At 52.4% G+C, this 25,921-nt stretch overlaps 2 protein-coding genes across 9 annotated transcripts; one reads left to right on the top strand and one right to left on the bottom strand.

The window, feature by feature from the left end:
* Positions 1-342: 342 nt before the first annotated feature.
* ACOT11 (acyl-CoA thioesterase 11) lies at positions 343-15,092 on the top strand. Of its 8 annotated transcripts, none has more exons than XM_065072111.1 (18): positions 480-684; positions 4,801-4,876; positions 6,346-6,538; positions 7,404-7,473; positions 9,309-9,359; positions 10,256-10,316; positions 10,524-10,625; positions 11,136-11,271; positions 11,518-11,674; positions 12,014-12,133; positions 12,217-12,361; positions 13,289-13,344; positions 13,431-13,497; positions 13,591-13,674; positions 13,786-13,919; positions 14,210-14,341; positions 14,419-14,545; positions 14,653-15,092. In XM_065072111.1, the coding sequence occupies exons 1-18, from the start codon at positions 662-664 to the stop codon at positions 14,797-14,799; spliced, it is 1,881 nt and encodes a 626-aa protein (XP_064928183.1). In that variant the 5' UTR covers positions 480-661; the 3' UTR covers positions 14,800-15,092. The 8 variants fall into 8 exon arrangements, with proteins under 8 accessions (XP_064928186.1, XP_064928183.1, XP_064928182.1 ...); XM_065072110.1 differs by having other exon boundaries at positions 487-684; positions 11,515-11,674; XM_065072112.1 differs by lacking the exon at positions 9,309-9,359 and having other exon boundaries at positions 487-684.
* Positions 15,093-16,815: 1,723 nt separating this feature from the next.
* TTC4 (tetratricopeptide repeat domain 4) lies at positions 16,816-24,569 on the bottom strand. Its single transcript, XM_065072125.1, has 10 exons — positions 24,390-24,569; positions 24,186-24,303; positions 23,903-24,064; positions 23,203-23,280; positions 22,318-22,442; positions 21,937-22,023; positions 20,813-21,027; positions 19,571-19,652; positions 18,413-18,495; positions 16,816-17,542 (listed from the first exon to the last, which is right to left on the bottom strand). The coding sequence occupies exons 1-10, from the start codon at positions 24,459-24,461 to the stop codon at positions 17,443-17,445; spliced, it is 1,122 nt and encodes a 373-aa protein (XP_064928197.1). The 5' UTR covers positions 24,462-24,569; the 3' UTR covers positions 16,816-17,442.
* Between the last annotated feature and the right edge of the window lie 1,352 nt (positions 24,570-25,921).

The raw sequence follows: 25,921 nt of genomic DNA, 5'->3' as shown, positions 1-25,921 counted from the left end.
TAAGCCTTGTTAGAGGTGCTTCAAAAGCAGCGGGGCCAAGGAGCTGAGCCGTGGGGACTGGAGTGGCTCTGGGGAAGTTTGTGGAGGCTTTTCCAGCTGGTGAGTTCCGTGGAAAATCCAAATATTTTCAGGCAGGTTTAATTAGGGGCGAGGAAGAGCCTCATGTGATGCTGTGCTGTAGGTACCGAGTGGATTGGGGGAGCAGCCAGGCACCCCTGTGCCTCTCACTGGGGTGATGGGGGAAGTAGAGAGGGTGATGCATGGGGCCAGAAAGGAGACCCAGGACCCCAGGCCCCAACTCAGGGGCTGCTCACCAGGCTGGAATGGAAGGCAAAACACTGGGTGCTGCTCTGCAGAGCTGCTGGCAGTGTGCAGGTGCCCCTGCTGCGCTCCCTGGCTTTCACTTCTGCAGCAGAGTGTTGGTCAAGATGCAAATCTCCTGAGCGCCGGCCATTTTCCAGGCAAGAGCAGATTGGCCAAGCGCTACCTTAAGAAAAGTTATGCGTGACTGTACATTTAAGGAAGCAGGGGGGTGTGTGCTGGCCCCGTCCCAGATCTCCACGCCAGCCCTGGCCTCAACACCCGTGCTCGGTGCCGCTGCGTGCGCAGGTGTCCGGACGCTTCTCCTCTGAGCCCGCCGTCGCCTCGCCACTGCCTGCAAATGCTCAGCTTCTTCTGGCTGAGGTGAGGGCTGGGGACAATAGGGACAAGGATGGGGGACACGGGGGCTGGGTGAGCCAGAGCCAGCATACACGGACACTTTCATGCCCAGTGATGGACCGGTGGCTTGTCCCGGCTTATGTCGGTGCTGGGTGGCTCTACCAGGGGGTGGCACGTGCGGTGTAAGCCCCTTGTGCCACCCCCAGCTTGCTTGGGTGATGCCCTCTTGCCCTGGGGGGTTGCAGTGATCCGTGCCACAGGCCCATCACTGGGTGGGGGGATGTGGCACTCTCTGGCTGCAATGAGGACAGTGGGTGACAGCCGGCAACAACAGCCCCCTCCAAGGTCGTTCTGGGTGTGCTGGGAGGGATGCTGGGGGGCATTTGGCTTGAATCAGCCTTTTTTCATTTAAAAGTGGTGTCAGATATTTGGGAAGGGCAGGCACAGGGCTGCTAGGAATGCTGGTTCTGTGGGAAGGGCAGAGGGAAGCACCAGAGCTGACTGGGGCAGCGTGGGTGGCCGGATGGGGTGTGTGTAATGACTCTGTGGTGGTCTCCACTCTGATGGCCTCAACTGCAGTGGTCATGACTGTGGTGCTCACCATGGTTGAGACCACCACGGTCGAGGCTGCCATGGTGGAGACCACTGGACCACCATGGTGTCCACCCTGGTGGTCTCTACCCTGGTGGTTTCAACAGTGGTGGTCACCACAGCTAAGACCACCAGGGTCTCCACATGATCTCCACTTGGTCTTGCATGCAGCAATTTACACTACCATGGTCTCCACTTTGGTGGGCTTGACTGCGGTGGTCTCAATGCCATGGCAGTCTCCTCCCCAAGAAAGCTGTGGGTAGCAGGGGAAAGGTGCCTGGGCTGGGTGATGCTGTTGGGTGTCCCTGTGCTTCTGCGTTTTGGCCGTGGTGGTGGTTGCCGCTGTGACAGGGTGACACACGACTTCTCCATCCTCCTGGGCTGGAGGCAGCGGTGTCAGGAGATCTTTGTTCCCTGGAACACTCCCTGGGGAGACTTTGTCCCCATGCCAGCAAAAGAGCACCAGCCTTCCTGGGAGCCTCCTGGGAGCTGCAGAGAGCAGCTGGGGGGCTATGGCCAGGGCTGGCGGCTGTGGGCATGGACGGGGCTGGGGATGCTTCATCTGGCATTGAACTGAGTGGTAGAGTGGGATGAGATGGCCCTGCAGGGGTCTCCCTCAGGTAAAGGTTTCCCAAGGGTGGTGGACATAAAGCTGTTGACCGTTGTGTCCCCCCTGTGCTGCCTTTGGCCCTCAGTTCACACTTTCCTGGCTCTGCGCCTCTCTTCGCTCCATGAAACCCTGGGGAAAGCACGATGTGTGGTCCCAAAAATACTCCTCACAGGGTGTCTTGGCCTTTCTTCTGAGCTGGCCACCCTCCTGGGGTCCTGCCAAGACCCACCACAAGAGCTGCCACACCTCCTCACCATGCGGTGACCTGGTGATTCAGTCCTTCTGGTCCTGGCAGGGCCACCATCCTGATGGCTCTGCAGAAGAACCAGCACTGTGCACCTGAGAGAGCACCATGGGTCTTGTCCCAGGTACCCCACTCCATCTCTGCAGCCATGGGGTGATGGTGCCAGGCTAGACATCTCCACCGCTGCTCACTGGTGGGGGTCCCGCTGGAGGGGACATCTCCCCTTGCACAAAAACTGCCCATCCTGTCCCTGGGAGCACCAGGGCTGTTTGGGGTACTCTGGGCCCATGGAGGATTTGTGGTCCAGGTCTTGGGAGAAGGAGAGCCCTCGCTACCCTGCCGAGACGGCAGAATTTCCCAAAGTAGGTCAGGTTAATTTTTTAGTGCATACAGATTTGCTTGTTACCATGGATATTGCTCAATTATACACCAATAATCCCCCATGAGAACTTCATTGTTGCCACTTTCCTCCCCGCCATCTCCCTGCTTTTTTCTTTAAATATTCCCAGGGAGGATAAGGATGCGTCAAGGAGCTGGGGTGAGGGTATGAGACTGGAGCCAGCAGAAGAAAAATGGGGTTTAGGTGTTTGGGAGGTGGTGGGGCAGTGGGAGAGCTCTGGAGGGTTGGGAGGGGGCAGCTTGAGGCTGCAGGACCTGAGGGGGTTTTGCAATGGAGGTTGCCCCAGGCTGGTGGGCCCCTGGGTGCTTTTACAAGAGGCCAGCACCCAATTTGACAGCCAAGACCGTCCCTGGAGCTTGTGAGTGCTTCGGTGCTGAGGGATACGCTCCTGTCAGGGTATAGGAGAGCAGTGGGGTCCCCCAGTATTTGTGGAGTCATTGGGATGTTTCCCGCTCCATGCCATCCCCCTGGTTTGCTCTGCAAGCTCCCTACACCTCCAGCAGTGCAGGAAGTGAGTGTAGCAGGAGGCAAGAAAAATATTCTGCTCGAAGGGTTTTTTTTTCCTAATGAAAACTTTTTTCTTTTTTTTTTTTTTTTTGGGGGGGTAGAAGTGGGTCACTCTAGGGGTGACAGTGTAAGAGCATCATTGCCTGGGTACTTCATCCCGTTGCCATGGTGACCTGAGGGCTGCATCAGTCAACAACTTTAGATATGTGACAGTTGAGTGAGGCTGAAGATTTTAATGAGGACAGACACTTGCTCGCTTAGTTTCAATAACCAAATACTCTATAAATACCCACCAGCTGAATGGTTCTGGATCTCTGAACCATGTTAGCGACATGTGGCAGTGTTGCTCCCTGACCCTGGTCAGAGCACTGCACTCCAGGGTGGGCTCAGAAATACTGGGGGGGATGGATGCAAAGCAGATGGCTCTTTTTTTTTCACCCTCCTGCTGACCCAATCCAGGGGACAAGGTGACATGGTTGCAATAAGAGAGCGTGGAGCCAGGAGCAGGTTTGGGTTTCCAAGGTACGGCCCAAGCCACGTGTCCTATGGCATTGGCTGCTGCACCTGTGGGATGTGACAGAGCCAACCCCGGACACCGCCTTGTGTCTGCAATAAAGGAAACCCAGGGAGCAAGCCCAGTTTGCTAAGGATGGGATTAACTCTTGTACCAAGCTCTTGCAAGGGTGGGTGAGACGTAAGCAAGCTCCCAAGCCTCGATATCAAGCCCAAAGAAGTTGTGGGGCTGGGGGGCTTTGAAAGCCTCAGCGGTGCTGCTTGCATCCGCCAGTGCTCTGAGCACCCTCATTTCATCCCAACCACAGCAGGTGTGCACCGTGCGACACCCCAACACCAGCTCCCACAAAGGGCTGACGGTGCAGGAGGCAAATTTGCAGCTTCCAGTTTTTTGTCTCTGTGCCAAAATCGGTCAGTCCCACGCCTTGGCTGGACCCGTGTAGGAGTGGGATGCTTGCTGGGACAGTTGAGAGCATGCCAAGAGCCCACTGGTGTTGTGTTTAAAAGCAAAATGTAAATATAAAGCCTCTTCCACTTGTTTCTGCTGCAGCTCCCACAATACCTTTCTTTGCAACGCCACCACCGTATCCAGCGGGGACCTTGTAGCCGTGCATGTGGCCAGGGAGCCTGCGGTCACCCAAGGGCATGCAATGCCCTTGGCAATGCCAGAGCTCCGCAGGCAGAGGGGCTAGTGCCGGGCACAGTGGCGTTGCCCACAACGGGTGCTTCCCATTCGCTGCCCCCAGTACCACCCGTGCGTGGCGTGAGTCCTGCTGGCTGCCAAAAATACTCTCCTGGCTGTCTTGTGACCGTGGCAGTGTCATCGTGCCGGCTGGAGGAGCTTCAAGACGCATCTCTTTGTCACATGTAGTAACACGGAAAGTACTGACACAGCGTCACTGATCGAGGAATGGGCCACGGCACCGCAGCCTGGGCTTGGTCCAGCACCCCAAAATAGATGGCAGTGTTTCCATCGCAGCTGGCAGGTGCTGGTCCTGACCCCCAAGGAATAGCAGGTGCCAGCCCCAGCTCTGCCCTTCTCTGTTTTGGCTCCAGCAGCCACCCTGGTAGGTGCTGGTGCCATGGGGAGGGACATCAGCATGGGGCATGGGGACAGGGTGTGACAACCAGCCACACAGGTGGCTGTGGCAAATGGTGGCTCCACCACACCTGCCACGCATGGGGCCTTGTCCTAGCTGAGGGTCAACCACAGGCATCCTCAACGCCTGGCTCTGCTGGTCCTGCAGTAACCGCAGCCACTCTTCTCCTTTCCAGATGTCTCTTAAAAATGGTCAAGGAGAATATTGTAGTACCCGAAGAAATCTTGAATTTCTGTTGCAATGGCCTCCAGGTACCCTCCATGCTGTGCAACTAACCCTGGGGCTCCCTGTTGTGCCAGTGGCTACTAACCATGGCTGTGCCAGGCAGGTGTCACCCAGTGCCAGGAGCCGCTCCCAGCCCTGCACCAGCCCCAGTGCCATCCGCTCTCCATGTGTTCCCCAGCAGCATCCTCAGCCTCTTACTGGCCACTGTGGGGTCAAGGCTATTCCCATGGAATGCTGTTTTTTGCCCTAAAATTTAGAAACAGCAAGCACTGGCAAAATGAGTGGCGGGAGCTCCGGCCAGGCTGGCTGCTGGCTTTGCAGCAAGTGGCTTTGGAGCTCTTTGAATTGCTGGCTTGTACCCCAAAGCCTGCTGGCTTTCCAAAATAGCTCCGTTGTGCTTGTGTGAGTACCTTGGCACACTGGAAAACAGCCTGGGGGGTTCGCAAAGGGGCTCTGGTGGCCAGGGGTCTGTCTTGCTGCAGGATGGGGGGCCCTTTGCCATAGGCTCAGCTTGTCGTGTTTGCCGCTGCCTCTGCTTAGTGGAGGTTTGTGTCGTTTCTGTACCAGTAGCTATGGAAACAGAGGTTAGACCCATCAGAGAAAAATGCTGTTCTGAGAGGCAGTGAGCCTGGGGTAGTCAGGAAAGCTTCATTTTCAGCATAAACCCATCTTTAAAAGTAGCTGGGCAAACCAAAGGGCAAAAAAGCTGCTGCAACGAGGCTCTTACAACAAGTGCTGCAAACAGGAGCCACGGTGGGAGCAGAAAGCGGAAGGAAGAAAGGCTGTAACGAAGCCCAGACGGCTCCTCATGTCTCCTCAATTACTCACCAGGCTAACTGAGTTCACTCCTTGTGTAACACAGCTTCGCTTGACATCTCATCAGCTATTTTTATTGTCGGCACAGTTGCAATACCAGCCGCACTCTTCTAAACCCCCTCCCACCGGGGCGGCTCTGTGCCCAGCAAACCCCAAAGCCCATAAGAACTGCCTTTAACTGAGCAAACAATCCCAAGCCAAGCATGCTGCCCCTGCCTCTGCTTGTTCCAGCCATGAAAAGCTGCTTTTGGTGCTTTCTTTGGCAAAGGCAGCTGTTAGTGGAAGGTGTGGAGCATCGCTGCATGCCCAGCCCTGGGCACAAACCCTGGGAGCACAAGCCCACCCTTTGCTGCAGCATCCCGAAAATGAAGCTGTTGGGGGAGCAAAATTCCTTCCCAGAGAATTGATTGACTTTGGAGGGGGTTTGGCACAGTTTTTGGGAGGAAGCAGTGGGGCTGGGTTATAAATGGCCTGGAAACCTGTAGTGATCACCCAGAAAGCTCTGTTAAGAGAGATTTTTCCTTTGTTGTGGTCTTCACATGTTTGGCAAGGGCTGGGTGGGTTTTAGTGGTGCCCAGGGCCGTGCAGGGCTGGGGGTCCCACTGGCTGTGCGTGGGTCACTCTTTTCTCAGGGAATTTTTCTCCTGTTTGGGTAAAACAGAGCTCTCATCCCACTCAGGGCTCAACGTCTCCACCACGTGCCCAAGAGCCAGCGGAGGAGGTACCAGGGGCCATGGAGAGCCCCTCACCCACCCGCAACCCCACGGAGGTGCAGATGAGCCAGCTGGTGCTGCCCTGCCACACCAACCACTGCGGTGAGCTCAGCACCGGCCAGCTGCTCAAGTGGATCGACACGGCCGCCTGCCTCTCCGGTAAGTCATCCTCTCCCGCTGGAGCCATCACTGGGCCGGGAGGGAAGGGACCTGGCGATGTCCCCAGGAGCTGCCTCATTGATGGCGTGCCCAGCAGTCCAGCACCGTCCCTCAGAGCTGACGCCAGCTGGGGACCCACGTCATGCCATTCTGCTGAGTAATTAGAGAGCGAACGGGAGCAGGATGAGAGGGGGAGGAGATGTGCGCTGCAGCACGCATGCTTGCTCGGGGACAGATCAAAATTGACGTCTGTTTCTTTCCAAGCACTGTCCTTGTCCTTGCCTGGTGCACAGGGCATGGCAAGACTGGGCTGGCAGCATCCCTGGCATCCCGGCAGAGCTTTGCCAGATGGGGTGGAGTTCCTCTGCCCAGCAAGAAGCTCATCCCATGGGTCACCAAGCACCAGGAAAGGAAAAAGGGTGTAGTCTTGCAGGTTGATGAGCTTCCCGATGCAATTTTGCACTTCGAGGTTCCTAGTGTCCCGAGGGAAAGCTGGAACAGCAAGACAACTTTAAAATATTTGCTGCATATGGGGAGATATCAGCTGCTTGTGCATCCCAGCAGTGTCTGAAAGCATGGAGGGAAGGCAAACAGCAGGGCAGTGTGCCTCCTAGTTACAACATATGCTCCAAACCCTCAAAACACCTGCAAACCCACACTGCTACTAGGTGGAGAAACCCCGAACCCCGCTCTCATCTCCTGTGAATGCAGCAGAAGGGCACAAACAGGGAAAGGGACACCAGCCGGGGTTTCACAGGTGCCACCAGCCCTGAGGCAGCAGCCCTGGGGCAGAGAAGCCCCCATGCCCCTGCCACGCTCACTGTGTTGCTGCTGGTAGCTGATGCAGTTTGTTTTTCCTTTCCAGCTGAGAGACATGCCGGCTGCCCGTGTGTCACGGCTTCCATGGATGATATCTATTTTGAGCGTACCATTAGGTAAATACCCAGCTCTCCAGTGGGGCACGTGCAAGGGATGTGAATGGGGTTTTCTCCCATCTGCTGGGTGCAACGTGGACGGTGGGGCTGGAGCTGGTACAGGGAGCAGCATGTTTGGGAGGGCAGGAGATGCAGTGGCAGTGCCAGGCTCACAGGGCAGGCAGGGATTAAGGCTCTGGCTCTGCTGGGGGGCTGTGGACTGACTCTGCTCTGATTTATCCACTGTCTGGTCACCTGGAGAACTCCTGCTGGGTTGGCTTCCTAGTATTTCCCCTGATGCCAGTTCCTCCCTGGCTTTGTTCAAGGAACAACTCTGACTTAGTGCTCTAGAAAACTTTAATCTTGCAAACTATGCCTCTGTAGTAGCCACATACCCACCCATCGATGCATTGGATCATGAGATACACCAGGCTGAGCTTTTCCTGGCCAAAATCCCCTCCCAAGCTTGTCGTAGCACCCCCTGGTTGCTGCCCCTGAAGAGGTGGACACCCCGATGCCTCTGGGCTGCCCCATTGCAGGGGACAACAGAAGTATTCCCACCAGGCGCAGGTCTTACGTGCCCAAGGTGGTCACCTCCCTTGCCTCCCTGGTGAGCCTGTGTACTGCCCTCCCTTTCCCCCTCTGCCAGAGCCCATGTCTCCCCTGCACAGAGGGATGCCCCTCTGCTCACCTCTGGGTACCATCCAGGTGGCTCCGGGGGTGTTTTTGTGCAGGGTTTTGGTGTACCCACAAAGATGCCCACAGGGCTGGATGGCAGAGGTGCCTGTGTGCTGGCAGTGGGTTTTTTGGCAGTCCCATTCCCTGGGGTCCTGTTGACCGAAGCTGTGCCATATAGGATCCATGCTGCCTGGTAGCTCCTTGCTGGTGCTGGAGTCCCAGGGTGCCAGCTGATTTATTTGGTGCTGGGAAGTCCAACTCACTCTTGGGTTTCACTGTCATCCCCAGGAAATGCTAAACTCCCCCTTTCACCATATCACGTGGTGTTGGCAGGAATGAGTTGCCCATCACCCTGTGCTGAAGCCACAGTGTGGGGATGTGGTGCAGCCCTGTGTGACACTGGTGGGGGCGAGACTGGTGGAGGTGGCACCGCTGGGGTCAATGCCTAGTGTCAAACAGTTCCAGCTTCTGGGGCGGCTTTGCCTGGGAAGATTTTCCCTGTGGGTTTTGGAAGCAGGAGGCCAGAACTGAGCCCCATTTCAGAGCATTGAATGCAGCCCTGCAAGGCATTTGCGCTCCTCGGGGACAAGCCAAGCATCACTCCAGGGGGTTGGGGAATTTGTGCTGCTCCTGGCTCAGCTCCCACTTGCTGTGGTCCAGCATGATGCTCCATGTGGGGGGATTTCTCACCAAGCTGCGTGAGGGCAGAGGGAGCTTTGGGTGGTGTTTGCCATCTGCTTACCTCCTTGCCCAGCTGTTTGTGCTTTCTGCCACCCTCCCACTGAGAGGAAGAGACCCCCCTGGGCAGGGAAGGTCTGTAGGTGCTTGGGGACACAGAGAAAACCCCAAGAAATCACTGACTTAAAAACTCACCATCTGGGCATCAGATGCTCCCCATCTCTCAGCCCTGCCATGGGGAGCTGCAGCCTCCCCAGAGGATTGCATGTGGGTTTGTGTGGCTTTTATCGCACCAGCTTGTGCTGTTTGGTAAGGAGAGGGTAAAATATTTCTGGGCCTGTAATATAGACAATAGGAGCTGCCAGTGTGCCTGCCCAGACCCCTCTCCTTACCTCCTCACTGCAAACCCAGCTGGAGCATCCGCGTTCCAGCCTCGCCATGCCACTGCTTCATCATCTCTAACCCTCTCCTCCCCATCTTGCTTTTTCTTTTCGCACCAGCCAGCAGTATATAAACCCTTCTGGGCAGCGGGATGGGAAGAGCGGTGTCTGGTACGGAGGTTTGCAGCCCTAGAGCAGCTGGCCTTAATGCAGTGCTGCCGTGAGTTGGGAGCATTAACCTTGCTGACACGGCATGGCCCAGCCCGGGAGGTGCACTGATGCTGCTCACGTAGCCCCGCTAACGTTTCGGCATGCCGCAGGGGTCACCTCTGGGACCAGGGTCTGTGTTGGGGGACTACTAGAAGCACTGCCCCAACCTCGCGCCGTCCCTGCTCCAGCCAGAGCCAACATGTAAAGCGTGTCAAGCAGCTGAGATGATTCTGGTCATTTGAGGACAAAAGTCATGCATAGGGACAAAGCAGGAGTTATGGTCCAAAACACATGCTGACTCTTCCTTGCTTCTGGTTTTGAGCCCGCTGTGGTGCAAACCTGCAGCAGCCGTCCTAGCGTTTATTTTTCCACTGTTTTTCTTGGCACTGGTCTCTTTTAGAAGATGAAGAATATTCCTGATTTAATAATGTATTTACTAAAGACTCTGCTGTCAGTCTCTCCAATAAGCTTCATTTGCTTGGTACCGGTCTGGAGTAAGTTAGGCACCACAGGTGCCCCCATCGTGCAGGACAGCCCATGTGGGGCTGGAGGAGCCGTTTGCTCTGGCAGGAGGGTGCATGCCTGCATGGCGAGGGGTGCCAACTTAGCCTTGGACACCCCTGAACCTCCCAAGTGTCCTGGTAACACCCCAGACTTGAGACTTGTTTGCATGCAGATGCTGGGGGGGTGACATCTCACTGCCAGGCTTGGACATCTGTGGGCTCCCATGACTGGAACGTGGCTGTCTCCTTGTCCTGCTGACCATTGCGGCATGTCCCCTCTGTCCCAGGCAGTGAGCTGTAATGTTGTCGTACCTCAGTGACCTCCACACACTTTCTCCTCTTTCTGTTTTTCAGTGTCGGACAAGTTGTCAACATCAAAGCCAAAGTGAACCGAGCCTTCAACTCCAGCATGGAGGTTGGTGTGTCTCCCCCTGCCTTCATTAACCCCCACCTCATTGCCCTCGCCCATCCCCACCAGCTGCATGCACCTCTTCCCCATGGCCCAATCCTCCCATGGTTTCCAGCTTTGATCCCACATGGAGAACCCTTCCTGCTGTGCTCAGTGGGACACAGGTCCCCAGGGAGCAGAGCTGGCTCTCAGGGGTGCTGTGCCCCCTCCCAGGTGGGCATCCAGGTGAGCTACGAGGACCTGTGCAGCGGGAAGCACAGCAGCATCTGCAAGGCATACGCCACCTTCGTGGCACAGGGCCCCTCTGGCTGCAAGGTGAGTGGTGGCTGGTGAGTAGGGGGCTCAGGCAGTGAGGAGATAGCTCCTTAGCAGCAGTGCTGATCATAAAATCATTTTGGTTGGAAGAAAACCCTCGAGATCATTGAGTCCAACCATTAACCTAATTCTGGTTCTAAACCACGTCCCTAAGAACCTCATCTACATGCCTTTCAAACTCCTTCATGGATGGTGACTCCACCACTGCCCTGGGCAGCCCATTCCAACACCTGACAACCCTTTCTGGGAAAAAAAATTCCAAATATACAATCTAAACCTCCCCTGGCACAACTTGAGGCCATGGTCTCCACTGTGTGACACCTCCCAGGGGGTTCCTATCCTGCTATCAGAGCTGTTTAGCCTCTGGCCCCTCCATCAGCAGCTATAATATAACCCAGGAGCAGCATGGCTGGTCCTGACACACCTACGGAGGGCCATGCAGCGCTATGGGAGCACATGCTGTCACCTGAAGTAGCCCTGCCTTCTCCTGAAGCCATGTCCCCTTTGCAGGTGAAGCTGAAGCCGCTGACCCCACAGACAGAGGAGGAGAAGATTGAGCACAGCATCGCTGCCGAGCGCCGCCGCATGCGGCTGGTCCACAAGGACACTCTTAAGGACCTCCTCACCAGCAGCTCCCAAGAAACAGGTACCGTGTCCCACAGCTTCCAGCCCCAAAACAGCCCCAACACCCACTGGTGACAACCTCCTCCCTCGGTGTGACTCAGTGGGGTAAGAGTGGTGACTGCAGTGGAGGTTTGAGAATGCTCTGGCCATGGGTTAGGGATCAGCCCAGACCCCAAGCTAGGAGGTGTGGGGGAATTGATCCAGTGGGAAGGCAGCTGTGGGGGTCCTACCATCCGGCATGCTGAGCCCCATCCTCCCCCTGCAGCAGAGCGGGAGACGCGGGACGGCAGCGTGGCAGTGCCAGCGGAGAATACACGAGTGGAGAGTGTGGAGCTGGTGCTGCCCCCGCACGCCAACCATCAGGGCAACACCTTCGGTGGGCAGATCATGGCCTGGATGGAGAATGTGGCCACCATCGCAGCCAGGTGACCCAATGCAGATTTGGGGTGGGGAGATGGTGTGACTGGAGGGGACACACAGCCAGGGCAGCATCCAGCCAGGTTGGGACACAGCTGGGTTTGTGGGGACCCTCCAAAGGGATGGTCCCCCTGGACAACGCCATAGAGGGGGTCGCATGGGAGCAAGTTGCTGGCCAACGCCAGGGGAGGGTTCACACTCACCACACTGTCCCTTCTCATGGCTGGTTTTGGCAGTTAGCAGCCAGGGGTCACTTTTTCGTGGTCTCCTCAGCTTTAGCTGGGACAGGGAGAATGCACAGGGCTGCCAGGGTGCTATGGGCAGGGGGGTGACACTTGTCCCCACAGCCGGCTGTGCCATGCCCACCCCACGCTGCAGGCCATTGAGATGTTCCACTTTCGGGGACCATCGCAAGTCGGGGACCGCCTGGTCCTCAAAGCCATTGTAAACAACTCCTTCAAAAACAGGTGGGTGCTGGCAGTGGGAGGTCCCATCCCACCCTCCCGGTGGCTTTTCGCACACTCACCCCTTTTTCTCCGCTCCCCCCCAGCATGGAGGTGGGGGTCTGTGCCGAGGCACACGGCCAGGAGATGTCCGTCAGCAGGAGACACATCAACAGTGCCTTCATGACCTTCGTGGTGCTGGATGAGAAGGGGCGGCCCCGCACCCTGCCCATGGTTACACCTGAGCCAGGGGTAAGGACGGGTAGGGTTGGCTTGTCCCCACCACAGTGACATGGGACCCCCAGGAATCCCACTCAACTCCAAAAGGCTCTCAAATTCACAGCAAAACAAATGCAGTTTTATGATGATGGAAAACAAATTGCCTGATAGCAAGTGAATTAAATTGATAGTTTGGTATAACTAATAATAAAATAAACCACTTGCCTGTGCAGAGGTGGAGATGTATTATATTAGCCACGCAAGGCTTAACAGAATATTGCCTGCAAGTTTGAGCTCATATTTTCTGTAATTTAGGGGAAAGAATGCAAACCTCTTAAGTTGCTTTTTACCTTTCAAACCATCCTAATCCACAATTTGCTTGGATCCAAATATTTGAGAAAACCTGTCACACGAGCACAGCAGTGAAGCAAACACCTGCGCACCTTGGGGCACAGCATAGCCTTCCTCTTGGCCGATCCCTGCCACCTACCTCATTTTTTGATGCCTTAAAACTAAGACTCTCATACCACTCTGCAGGAGAGCATCTCGTGTCCAGAGCCAGGCTCCCTAAAATCTCCTCTCCGCCTGCTTTAAAGCACTGCGCTACTGCTTTCTTTGGAATAAGCTGCTTTTCTGGAGTTTTTATTTCCCTGGGAGGGGATATTTGCATTGCTAGAGGGTGCAATTTGTGTTTCAGCTGCTGTTTGCAACTCTGCAGCCACAGTGAGGGTGTTTTCCTAATGTGCCAGTGCCTGTTGCTTGATCCCAGCAAGTGGTAGCAATGCCGAAATAGCTCAGGGTTAACAACCAGCCACCTCTGTCAGCACAGCTGGGGCAGCAGCCAGCAAACGCAGGGGCTTTTCCGTCCTAAAAAGACATCTGGTTTCATGTTTTGTGTTTGTTTGGGTTTTTTTTTCCCTCCTTTTCCTGTTAACCTAATGTGCTTTTCCCATTTATCAGGATGGAGAGAGGAGGTACAGAGAAGCCAGTGCTAGGAAAAAAATCCGTCTGGACCGGTGAGTGGAAAAAGCAAGTGGGATGCAGGGACGGAGGCAGGAGGGGAATTGGGGCTCAGCACTGGGAAACTGCTTCTTTCCTGCAGAAAATACGTCGTCTCCTGCAAACAGACTGAGGTGCCGCTCTCTGTGCCCTGGGACCAAAGCAACAAGGTAGGGTGCTGCCCCCTGGGAGCTGCTGCCCCCTGGGAGCTGCTGCCTCCTGCCCTCCCACTTCCCACCCCTGACCTGCTGCCCCTGCCCCAGGTTTATTTGAGCTACAACAACGTCTCTGCACTGAAGACACTCATAGCCAAAGCCAACTGGGCACTGGCCAGAGAAAAGGAAAAGGTACTAAATCTGCCCCGTCACCCCAAGATGCTTCTCACCCCCAAAGCATGGGTACCCTGGGGACTTGGCAGTGGCTGAGCGTGTCCCAGCCCGTGCCCTGTGCTCCCCCAGGTGCAGATATACACGCTGGAAGAGGACAAGTTCCTCTCCTTCCGGATTGAGATGTTGGTCTGCATCACTGCCAGCCAAGCCTTCGCCCTGCTCTCCGACCTGCGGCGCCGGCACGAGTGGGACAAACACTACGCGTGAGTTCCCCCTTCCAAAAATTCTTAAATTTGAGGCTCATCACTGAAGACCCCTTTGGGCTCTCCTGGGAGCAAATGCACCACCATGAGCCATGAGCCATGATTGCTCATAGAAACCTTTCACCGTGCACCCCTGTCCGCCTGGGCTGGTGGGTGCACTTTGCTGCAGAAAACATCTGTTTTGGGTCCCCCAAAATATTTTGGGTATGGCACTAGGCTGTAAGTGTGTACACCCCTAGACTTGGGGGTGACAGCTGGATTTCTCTGATCGGCCCCCTCCCGCCTCACAGGAGTGCTGAGCTCATCCAGCAAGTGGATGACGATGACATGATCTACCACGTGGTGAGCCAGACGCTCAGCCATGAGAACAAGCCACAGGACTTCGTCATCCTGGCGTCCCGGCGGAAACCCTGCAGCAAGGGGTAACTGTCTCCTCGTCCCCATCCCCTGCTCCCCTCTGGCTGCGCTGCACCAGCTTACTGGGCTCTCTCCTCCCCAGAGACCCTTACGTGGTGGCCTTTCGGTCGGTGACACTGCCCACCCACCCCGCCAGCGACAGCTTCACACGAGGGGAGACACTCTGCTCTGGTTTCTGCATTTGGCCAGAGTCAGAGGAGATGAGCAAGGTGGGATGGATAATGTGGCCATGCCACAGGGCTGTGCCACCCACACCCCATCGGGGGGGCTTCCCCATCACCGTGTGTCCCTACTAATCACCTCCCGTGCCTTGCAGGTGGCTTACTACAACCAGGCCACGCCGGGGTACCTCAACTATGTCACCACCAACGTGGTGGGACTGTCCTCCAACTTCTGTGCCACATTTGAAGCCTGTGAGAAGTTCCTGCTGAAGAACAAGGAGGACCTGATCGTGCGGCTGTAGGATCTCTAGAGCCACAGCAGCCCTGCTGACAGATGGACAGACAGGCAGTGGGCACCTCCATGGTCAAGGGAACATAGGATGGTGGTGCCCAGACCCTGCCACCTCCAGCGAGGTCCCAGGAGCTGGGGTGGAGGAGCACCCCTGTACTGCTTCATCCCTTGCACTGGTGTGTCATATCTTTTCTTCTTCTTTCTTTTTTTATTTAGAATTTTTGTAAGCTGGTGTACAGGAGTTGGTTTTCTAGTTCACTTAACACTACTTGAATCTTTATATGATCCAAAGTCTTCCTAAAACTGGTTTGTTTGTTTGTTTGTTTTACTACTTCTTTATGGGGGAAACTGGTTCTCTTCAAGGCAGCAAAGGGAGAGAGGGGACAGTGATGTGGGGAGGGGTCTATACCACTCCTTGGTGTGGGGGTGGCTGGCAGAGCATCCTGCTCCCCCACAGCTGCCCAGTGCTGCTCCCCTTCCAAGGGCAGGGTTGGTAAACAGCCCCCACTCCCCACCCAGGGCTGAAATTCCACCCATGGGGCTGCAGAAGAAGCAGCAATAGAAGTGCATTGAAGGAAAAATACCTGTATCTGCTCCAAGTCTCTGCTCTGGGGGTTCGCTGTGTGGCTGGTGAGTGTGGGGTGGGCTCCTTTGAGGCAGGACTGTGAGCAGAAAGGGGGGTGTCAGCCAGTGCTCCTTGCAAGCGGCTTTGGGGGACTGCCTGGAGGTGTTGTCACCACAGCAGGGGCAGCATGGGCTGCAGCAACACCTTAAACCAGAAACCCCAAACTGCCCCAGGGGCACTGAAAAAACAAGAAAAAGACAAATTCAAACCTTGTTTCCTTAAGTCTGAGCAATGCTGCCGAGGATACAGAGTGGTTGCAGCAGATGCTAAAGTCCAGAGCCTCAAAGGCTTTGATGCCATCTTAATTTCTCTAAGCACTAACGAGCTGAGTGCCTCCAGCGGTGTTTCCCCCCCAGCTGCTTTGATGGAGCTGTTTCACAGATATTCACAGCAGCAGATGAGCTTAGGACCATTTCAAAGACCTTGCTGCCAACCTGCTTCTCCCCAAGATGCTCCAGGAAAGCCACCAAAATGTAGCATGGGTCATATCAGAAGTGCCACTCACCTGTCACACCCCAGAGGGTGTCTGTCCTCAGCCACAGGCTGGCTGAGCCGCCTCCTGGCCTTTCCTGGGTCACACGGCCAGAGCTTTGCTGATGGCATGGAGGTTTTTGAAAGGTTTATAAACTGAAGGAGCTGCCTGCCCCTCTCCTCAGCCAGCAGCTCCCACCCCTGGTCCCAGCTGCATCCATAAACTCCTAATCTCTGCCATCTCTGATCATAAACATCGTGCAAGGCCTGGCACAGTGCTGTCCCGATCTCTCCTGCTGTGCTAAGGCCACCAGATAAAGCCATCTCAAGCTCAACATGGCACAAAACCCTCAATTTTTTACAGAGCCCTCGTATCTTCTGAAACTCTGAGCAATCCTGCCTTTTATCACTGGGATGCGAGCCATCCTTTCTGCTTTATCGGTAGAAATCACTGCTGCTTGACTGAGTGCAGGGGATGATGTATAGGCCTGAACATTAAACTTTAACTGACCTCTCCGTCTCCTTAAATATTGTGCTTTATCCTGCTGTGGGGCCACGGTCAGCCCTCGCCCAGGCCTGGCTCTGTCCCTGGGGCTGCAGAGTGACACAGCAGGAGTGACCTGGAGACACGAGGGTGAGCTGCACCGCTGTGAAACATCTGGTGGTTTACATGCATTTGGGAAAACAGCTGAACAGCTTTTTAATGCTCCCTGCACTACCTGTGTCTAAAAAGGGCAGCGTATTTCTGCAGTCGCAGAGACTGCAGCAGAGAGAGAAATGAGAGATTTAGAATTACTTTTAGTTAAATGCTGAAGGCTCATACAGAACCATGGAAGACCCTATATGTTAGCTTTACCAGTTAGTGTAATGGATAAGGTTGTTATCTTGGAGTAAAGAACTCCTGTTTTGTCATTCTCTTGTACTATTTCATGAGGTGATAACAATTTTTGTCTGATTTATTAGGCAGAAATCAGTTCACTCAAAATGGACTTATTTCCAGGTTCTATAGGACAATCAGTAAGGCAAAGGGTCAGTAAAACACACCTCTCTGAACAAAGAGTTCAGCTTTACTCTGGCCAGCAGCAGAGCCAAGGGGTGAAAACAAACAGTGGCTGCTTAATCCCAGACAGGAATTTGACTCCATCCATCCCATTGCAGTGGGCAGGTATCTCCACAGACAGCTGTTAAATCCCAGCAGCTACAGCCCACCTCCGAGGAAAATGGTGATTTTTTACAGGTAAGTAAGTACATTCCCAGCTGCTGGTGCTTCAAACTGCAGCCAGTGTTTGGCACTGCTCAGGTTTATCTCAAAACCATACTCAGCCTGTCATAGAGGAGACCTTCTGCAAGCCAGCTGGATTTCTTTTTAGACAAATAATCCCCTCTTGTAAGCCCTTCATTCTCCTGTGCTGCTTTCCTGGAAGTTTCCCTGTGCGCCAAGATTATTTCTCCCCTGAAGCGTGCAAGGTGTTTTTGTTCAAGCAGAAGTTTGCAGCCTGTAGCCAGGACGACAAACAGCAGCCTCTCGCACAGGATTCCTCGTTTTGTTTTTGCTCATTAGAGTCGATGCACCTTCTTGCCAGAGAAGTACTTCTTAGAGAAAGGAGAACCCTTCACAAATGCCAAAACTGTCGGAGTCCCAGCCTTTACAAAATACCTGCAAAGATTAAAAGGAGTCCTTTGGCTTCCTTGTAGCTGGCCAAGCGTCACACAAAGTGAACAGCTACCACCCGGCTCAACAAAACCCAACCTCCCCAGGGCTGATAACAAGCTTTTTTGGTTATCAGCAGAGCCTTTCACAGCCAGGAAGAACATGTTATGAAACAAGTCTTCCCCCAACAGCTACTTCTAATTAAAATGGCTGTTATTTTGCCTCTGGAAGGAGGTTTCTTTTGCAAGTGCCCTTATGCATGCTGCTGTTTTATGGACTGACAGTTCAGAGCCCACAGCAGCAGACCCAGAGCTCTGTGTTCTCCAGCTAGCTACAACATGGTGCAAGTTAATAGCACAGGCTTTACAATCACTTTCTGGCTTCACAAACAGCAAATTCTTCTCTCTAAATAACTGCGCAACACTTTAAAGTCTGAGCGAAGTTGTGCTGCGTGCTGTGTTGGGGGCTGCTTGCACCGCATTATTAACAGTGAGAGCATTGTTAACCTTCAACATGCTCTTCACATGCTGCTGCCTTTTTTTTTTAATTTTCATTTGAAGTAGAACTGTGTAGATGGAATCTGAACTGAAACGGCCCTTTTGTGCTGCTGCTTGTGTGTATCCCAACTCCCCTTCTCAACTCCATCCAGTCCTGGAAAGAGTCATTAATTTTTTTTTTGGGGGGGGCAGGGGGGGATAAAATCTAAGTTGCTAAAGCCAGGGACAAAATCCATGCAGTCCCACTGCTTCATGCCTTCCCCACTTAGAGATGCCAAGAATTAGGGTGATTAAATCACGGAACAAACTGCACTTAAAGCTCAAAACGTGTGCCGTTTGCCTTTGTGCTCTCTCTGGACATGAACAGGTACAGCCTCACCTTTGGTGCTGCAGCACTTGCAGCAACGTGTGTTCTGGGTTCAGCTCATACATTTCTGCTCTTTCTTCATCTTCAAAATAGAGCTGAAAAAATTTGGAAGGGTTATTAAATACTAAAGATACATGAAGGCAAACTACCAAGCTGTTGAAAGTCTAGTAAAGGCACACCAAGTATTGACCAGAGGTATAGCATTAAGAGAACTGCTGTAGGTTGCATTGACCGTGGCGGATGCAAACTTCAGCAACACAGAAGCTGGTTTGTGTGAATTCCCAGTCTGCCCCGTATAAACCAGCTCAGCTTCTTATGGCAGTGGCAGCAGGAAGGCAAAACACACTGCCTGGTCCTATGCTTTACAAAGAAGCAACCCAAATCTTCAGGCTGCTTTTTAACAGGTGAAACACAGCGATGGTACGAGCTAAGCTGAGTAGGTTTAAAGATATTTGAACAAAATAGAGCAAATTTAAGAGATTTGAATCCAGCAACTGTGCCTTACACTGGATGTACACACAGAACTATAATCCCAGTTTTTAATGTGGTAAAGTATACAGCCACTGTCCTTTTGGATCTGTCTGGCACATGTGACACTGAAGCAGAAAATGAAAAATAAACATCTCTACCCTTCTACATACAACGTCTGAAAAATTATCCAAACCTGCAGCAACCACAACCTACTCATATCCTACCTTTGCTAAAGTCTTAATAGACAAATATCGTCATGATGTGATTCAGTGTTTAAATATCTCCAGTCAGTTCTGAAAACAACCTGGTTTTTAAATAATATTTGTACTGAGCAATTTCACAGCAATGCAGTTAAAAAGCCAGGCAGCCTACCAGCTCAGTGGTCTAAATCTTAATAATCGCTACAAAGACTGGAATCTAAGCAATATCTATAAACACCTTCTATCAAATACAACGTAAGCAAAAGACAAAACAACTTTTATTTTCATTAATGAATTCTGTATCCACATCAGCACATCTGGAAAATGTCTGAGTTTATAAGTGAATGTAGCTCTCCAGATTGTTATTTCACATCTGTGCACGGTAAAGAGGTAATGATGCCATTGCTTTTATACATTCAAAGCTACTCAATCTCACTCCAGGAAAAAAAAAAAAGCAACACAACAATCCTGAAAATGGAAGGAAAGTAAAACTTCTCACCTCAAGACTGCTGGGAAGGTATTTTCTTTCTAAATCCCAAGGAGGTAACTCAGCAAACATCACCATTAAATGATCAATAAACCTAAAGCCAAAATACACTCGGTTAGCTTAGACAAAGTGTTCAGAGTTTCATTTGAACGATGGCAAAAGTATATTAGGAAATTAGACAACAGACTTGAAAGCAAGTTTAGATCACTAATAGTTTCTTCCCTTCAGACTCCTTGTGTTCCTTCTGAGACCAAGGCCCTGTTGTAACCCATGCTATTGGTTTCAAACTTTAGCAGTGCAACTGCAGATTATTTGTAACTTTTCATTTTCACACTGAAAAAGATGTCAAAATAAACACCCTGCAATTTGTCTAAAATTGATTTTCCTTCTACATGGCCCCAGCAGCACCACACTTCATCAGATCAGAATGCTCAGAACGTGCTTGTCGGTCGGAGGCTTGTTTATTTTGGTACTTCAGGAGTGCTGGTGGCCAGTTTGTTCTAAAAACCCATTATTTCTTCCTTTGGTCATGAAAAGGCATAGTGAACACTACCATAGAAGAACCACAACTTTACTAAGCTGCTTGCACTGTACTTTTAAGTCCTAAACTTAGTAGATCTGAGGAAAATGCATCTCCACACACACACATGCAAAAAAGTTACAAATTCCAGGTTTGCCTGATATTGTAAGATCAGAAACTGAAGTTAACACCAAGAAAAGTGGAATTCCCACCTTGCCAGTCACTTACTTACAGTCCAAAAGGTCTGCAGCACTTCGGTCAGCCCGCTGCAAGCCCTAAGGAAAACTACGGGGTCACTGGTGGTTATGAGGTCCCTTCTGCAAGCTTTTTAGAGTTTTTAAGTCTAATTCTCTTTCTGAGACCCCGTATTTGGAGAGCTTTGAAATAGCACCTTAATGAACCTCTGAAGTCCATGCATGTGGATGGGTCACTGGTATCACTGGCCACTGGTCTAAGCTGACGCTGCGAGCCCCTTTGATAACACTGGCTAAATCTGGCACATGTCTCTGTGCTATAAGTTTACGCAACATTGAGATTTTGGCCCTTGTATTTTAAAGTGTCATTTGTAAGTCACAGAATAATTCAGGTTGTGAAGGACCTCAGGAGGTCATTTAGTGCAACCTCCTGCTCAAAAGCAGATTAAACCTCTCGAACTTCTTTATTCAGACTTGCTGTCTGTTCTCATCTACTTAAATGATTCCTTTATGCAGGAACGCTGCTGACTGTGCATTTACCTGGATTGCTCGTGAAAAGCCGTGATGAAGTCTGTTTGCTCGTGCTCAGGGTACAGAAAGAGGACAGGCCAGTTCAGGTTGCCATCAGCATCTAAGTGTACCTTTGCCCCCGTGGTATTGTCAGAGTGGAACCCATCTAAGGATATCTCAGCCAGGCCATCTGATATTTCCTCTTCTTCATTTGAAGGCTCATGAACCAGCTTGATATTTCTTTCCTAAAGCGGAGGGAGGAAGGGAAAACAAAACAAAACAAACAAACAACAACAAAAAACACAACCAACCAAACCCCAAATAGGAATGGTGGGGGAAATAAGAGCAAAAAAATTAGCAATCCGTAAAAGGACAAATTGTATCATTATTAATGAGGGAGCTCTTAAACATGTCATCAAAAGCCTTCCTACAGCTATCAGACTCAGGTGACTAGTCTTCACAGTAGAATCCAGAACCTCAGTCAGACACTCAGATTCCTTATAAAACAGATAAGAAGAGGTGGGAATCTGGAGGGGCCCACATGCTGAGAGAAGAGCCCGAGAAAATGTGTGGAGAGGGATACATCTGAAACCCTGTTCCTTGGGACCCAGCAGGTGTAACGTCAGAGTGCAACTACCTGCACCAGCTCCTGAGGACATCCAGAGAACTGGAGGAAACCCACTGTTTTCTTTAAAAAGAAAACTGCAGAAGAGGAGATCAGATTTTATGTAACAGTCTACAATATTTTAACATAGCCCAAACATTTGCTGAGGAAGGAGGGGATCCAGGATTGATTCTCTCCTCCACCCTTCTGGATGGTTATCTGCTATCCTTCCTCTGAATAATGCCGATTGGCACTAAAGCAAGCAAGGTTCACTGGGCAGTGTGACACAACAGCCCAGCAGCCAGAGCACTCTCTGGGTGCTCAGTTCATCTCCTGACACTGAGTTTGTATCATGCATTAGTTGTCAGCTGAAATACGGAAACCTGGGAGCTGGGGCTAGAGCCACACAGATAAAGAGAATCATGGTTTTAACTCAGTTTTTTGCCTCTGGCCCTCAAAAGACTGTGTACAGGAACAACCTCTTAGAGACAAACATGGGAGCTCTTAAGAAACCCCAGCAAAACAAAACCAAACCCCCTCACCAACCCACCTTTATTGCTGCAAGTAAAATTTCCTTCTGATGCTGCTCTTTCTTCTCCATCACTTTTGCTTTCCTTGCATCCCGCTCCTCAACTCGCTACATGTAAGAAAAGGTTGCACTGTGGTTACACATGGCAAGTCAATGCCTATCACTACTCTGCCCTTTCAATAAGTGGAAAAATCAGTTCAGATCCCCAGAATGGTTCCCTCCAGCTCTTTTCCCATGCTTCCTAATAACACACACTACACGGAACCACCACTCCGTTCTTTTTCAGGATATTAAACTACACAGAAACTTGTGCAGAGCACTCTTCAACCAAAGATCCCAAAGCGTTTCTTGACACAAAGCAGGCAACAAGCACTGTAGACGCCAGACTGCCTTAATACTTACCTTTAATTTGTCAGCTTTAGCTCTCATTTCCACAAGCCTTTTCTCTTTTGGATCTATTCGCAAGCCCTCCTCACACCATACTATTGCTTCTGAGAAATTCTTCAGCTCCATGTGACAGAGAGCTCCTGGAAGGATTATGATTTTAAGTTTCTAGTATCGGAGTCAGTGTGCAACTAATACACAAAGCGATGGTTATAAACACAGCATTAGCCCGGTGTTTTCAAGAGGCTCATGAAGCAGCACACACTGTTGTCTTGCGGGGTCATGTTCAATCGCCAACTTCCAGCAGGTCAGCTGAGAAGAAAATCTAAAATATTTCAGCAGTTCTTACATAATTTGCTCAACTAGTCACAGAACTCAACAGAACGATGCTAGAAGTGTCCCTTACAAGCAAAATTTTATCATTAAGTATAATGTATCAGTATTTGTCTCATAAGGAAAAATAAAGTGGCTGTTTCCATGGAGTGAGAAAGGGTGGGGAAAACAAAACGAAACAAAACAAAAACTGCTATTGTGGAAAACAGCAAAAGTCATGCTGTGCTCTAAAGAAACACGTCCAATGCTGCTTTGGCAGGTATAGAATCTGAAGAGCAAAGAGCAAAAAAAAGAGTGTTTTTACTGAAAAACCAAAGCAAACACAGAGTTCTGTTTTGAGGAAAAACAGCAACAACAAAACAAGAGATCTGTTACAGTAACTGTTTAAATTTTCTGAAATGAATGCTGTCCTGAAGCAAAGTATGAATGCACACCCACAGTAATTTAAGGTTTATAAACACTGTTATTAAACACATAGAAACATGCAGTGAAACCAAGCGACATCCCACAACAGTGTTTCAGTGCTTGTAACAGTAAAAGCTGTTTTGGAACATGTGCTTTAACTCTTACCTCTTATGATGGCTTTGAGATGGGTGGGCTTAAGCTTTTTGGCTTGGATGGCATCGTTGAGAGCAGAACGATAGTTACCTACAAAGAATCACAGAAGGGTTGGGGTTGGAAGGGACCTCTGGAGCAGGGTCTCCAGAGCAGATTGCACAGGATTACATCCAGGAGGGTTTTGAACGTCTCCAGAGAAGGAGACTCTACAACCTCTCTGTCAGCCTTTTCCACACTCTGGCACCCTCAAAGTAAAGAAATTTGTCCTCATTTTCAGATGGACCCTCCTGTGTTTCAGTCTGTGCCAGCTGCCACTCATCCTGTCATTTGGCACCACTGAAAAGAGTCTGGTCAGTTTTCATTTTCAGCAGCACTGCTCAGAACTTTTCATTTACATTTAAAATCCAACCAGATCCAAAGGTGACAAAACAGCTCATGTGGAGACTCTGTACTTTGCCGTTTCTGTGAGGCAAGTGGAGGAAGAAAGAGCAAACTGAGAGCAAGAGGTGAAAGGATAGGAATCCATCAGACAGGTAAGAGCTGGGGCAGGATCATACAAACACAACACCAAGATGGAAGGGACCATAAGGATCATAGACTGGTTTGGGTTGGAAAGGACCTTCAAAGCTCATCTAGTCCAACCCCACTGCCATGAGCAGGGACATCTTCACCCAGCTCAGGTCACTCTGGACCCTCTGACCCGTCTCCTCACCCAGGTGGAACTGTGCGGCCCCCCGGTTTGTGTGCAGCATGGCATTCAGCTCCACATCCTCACACCCCTTCTTCAGCCCCTCGCTGTAGGCGATGACTGCTTTTCCATAGTCCTTCTCCCTGAAATACTCGTTCCCCTCGTTTTTGTACATTCTGGCCAGCTCTGCAGGGAAGAGAAGGGGGGACAGAGCCTGAGCGGGGGGGAGGGGCAGCTCCCCAAGCCCTCTCCCCCGGCCAGACCCGCGGGGACAGACCGGCAGACCCTCCCGGTCCCGGCCGCCCACCTGCGGGGCCCCGCTCCTCGTCGAAGAGCAGCGACTGCAGACAGGCCAGCTCGGGCTGCCGCGCCGCGTCGATCTCGGCCGGGCAGCGCTTCATGAACATGGGGATGGCCTCAAGCTCCTGCGGGGACACACACACCGGCGCTCAGCCCGGCCCGAGATCCCGCACCGGCTCCCCGTACCCATCCCCCGGCCCCGCCGCCTCACTTGCTCCCAGGTGTCGGGGTGCAGAGCGCCCCGGTAACGCGCAGAACCCCCGTCCGGCCCGGCCGCCGCCATGCTGCTGGTGCTGCTGCTCCGCCCCGCTCCTTCCGACCGCCCCCGCTGCTACCGACCTTCCCCACTCCTTCCGACCGCCCCGTCCGTCCCTTCCGACGGCCCCCCGCTTCTACTAACCGCCCCCCGGCTCCTCCCACCGCCCCGTCCGCTGCCCAGCTCCTCCCGACCGTCCCCCGCTTCTACCTACCGCCCTGTCCGTTCCTTCCGACGGCTCCCGGGTCCTCCCGACCACGCCTCTCTCGCCCCGTCCCAACAGCCCCCTCTCACTCCTCCCGGCCCCCCAGCCTCAGGCCGCCTTTCAGCAGCCGATTTAGTTGGCATCTCCCATGGGGATGGCAGGCGAAGCTGGTCCTGCTCGGGACAGGGAGGAGAAGGACCAGGTGACCTCCTCAGGTCCAGGAGCACATGGGGCCACCACACAGCCCGACATGGCAGCAGCCCCATCCTTGTTCACGATACCCAAATCTCAGACCCAGAAGCTGCAGCACAAGGTGACTCTCTCAGAAGAGCTCCCTGTCCAGGGTGGGACAGCAAAGTCACAGAAGGGCCCATGAGGTGATGGCACCACTTGGTACTGCTGGAATGGTGATGATCTGTTCCTCAGGGGAACACCAGCATAGACAGCCCCACACTGCCACAGGCACATCCAAGTAGGATGTCACCACCCTGGGAGACAGGGTTACTACAGCCTAAAAGCAACAACATGGCCTCAACATTTTTACCCTCAGGCTTTGCAGGTCCCCAGACTTCACATTTCAATGCTTGGGATTTTTTTGCAAAGATGTTCTACAACTCTGAGGCTGCATTCCTGACACCACACTGTCACCACCCAAGCCTGGCAGATCCAGGCATCTCACCAGCTGGACTGACCTGCACGACTGGGGTGTGGATGTCCAACACCCTTCTTCACCATAATTCCTGCAGATTAACAGCACTACAGTATTTTCAAGGTGAAGAAGGCTCTGGATTCAGCATTTTGCTTTAATTAAAACTGCATCCAGATTTATTTTCATGGAACCCAGGTGTCTGTAAAAACAAGACACAGATGGAAGAAAGGCATCCTCCTTCCTCTCCTTCTTAAAATTCCTCATGCTGAGAACTCAGCACCTGAAAAGGGTGAGGGAAACCCTCCCATCCCTCCTCCTGCAGCCTCAGATGTTGTGTGCACCCAACACGACGGTCACCAGCCATCTGCCATGGACAGGCAGTGAGGGGCTGACCTTGCCAATGCTCCCACAGCTGCACGAGGCTACATGTGCTGGCAAAAACAGCTCACGGAGGGAGAAATGTCCCCCAGCCCCATGGGGGAATGTGAGCCAACCCCAGCTCACTCCCAGCACAATTGCAAGACACCACAGCTGGCTCTGATGTGAGCTGGATGAGGCTCCGCTCACCCAGAGCCATTGCTGGCAACCTGCCCATCCTTGAAAAGGAACCAAGGCTGTTCAGAAGAAAGTGCA

This window comes from Columba livia, chromosome 8 (assembly GCF_036013475.1).
Source record: "Columba livia isolate bColLiv1 breed racing homer chromosome 8, bColLiv1.pat.W.v2, whole genome shotgun sequence".
Lineage (NCBI taxonomy): Eukaryota > Metazoa > Chordata > Aves > Columbiformes > Columbidae > Columba > Columba livia.
The sequence above is the reverse complement of the archived record's forward strand: the minus strand, read 5'-3'. Positions and strand labels throughout refer to the sequence as shown.

What these genes read in the sequence shown, in the direction of transcription:
- ACOT11 (XM_065072110.1), top strand. Translation starts at nt 662, where the DNA reads ATGCTCAGCTTCTTCTGGCTGAG. An exon ending in GATGGGAAGAGCGGTGTCTG is followed by an intron (nt 9,360 to 10,255) that starts GTACGGAGGTTT and finishes TCTGTTTTTCAG; the next exon opens with TGTCGGACAAGTTGTCAACA. An exon ending in CAGCAGCTCCCAAGAAACAG is followed by an intron (nt 11,272 to 11,514) that starts GTACCGTGTCCC and finishes CTCCCCCTGCAG; the next exon opens with CAGAGCGGGAGACGCGGGAC.
- TTC4 (XM_065072125.1), bottom strand. Translation starts at nt 24,461, where the DNA reads ATGGCGGCGGCCGGGCCGGACGGGGGTTCTGCGCGTTACCGGGGCGCT. An exon ending in CGAGGAGCGGGGCCCCGCAG is followed by an intron (nt 24,065 to 24,185) that starts GTGGGCGGCCGG and finishes TCTTCCCTGCAG; the next exon opens with AGCTGGCCAGAATGTACAAA. An exon ending in ACCTTCCCAGCAGTCTTGAG is followed by an intron (nt 18,496 to 19,570) that starts GTGAGAAGTTTT and finishes AAATTTTTTCAG; the next exon opens with CTCTATTTTGAAGATGAAGA.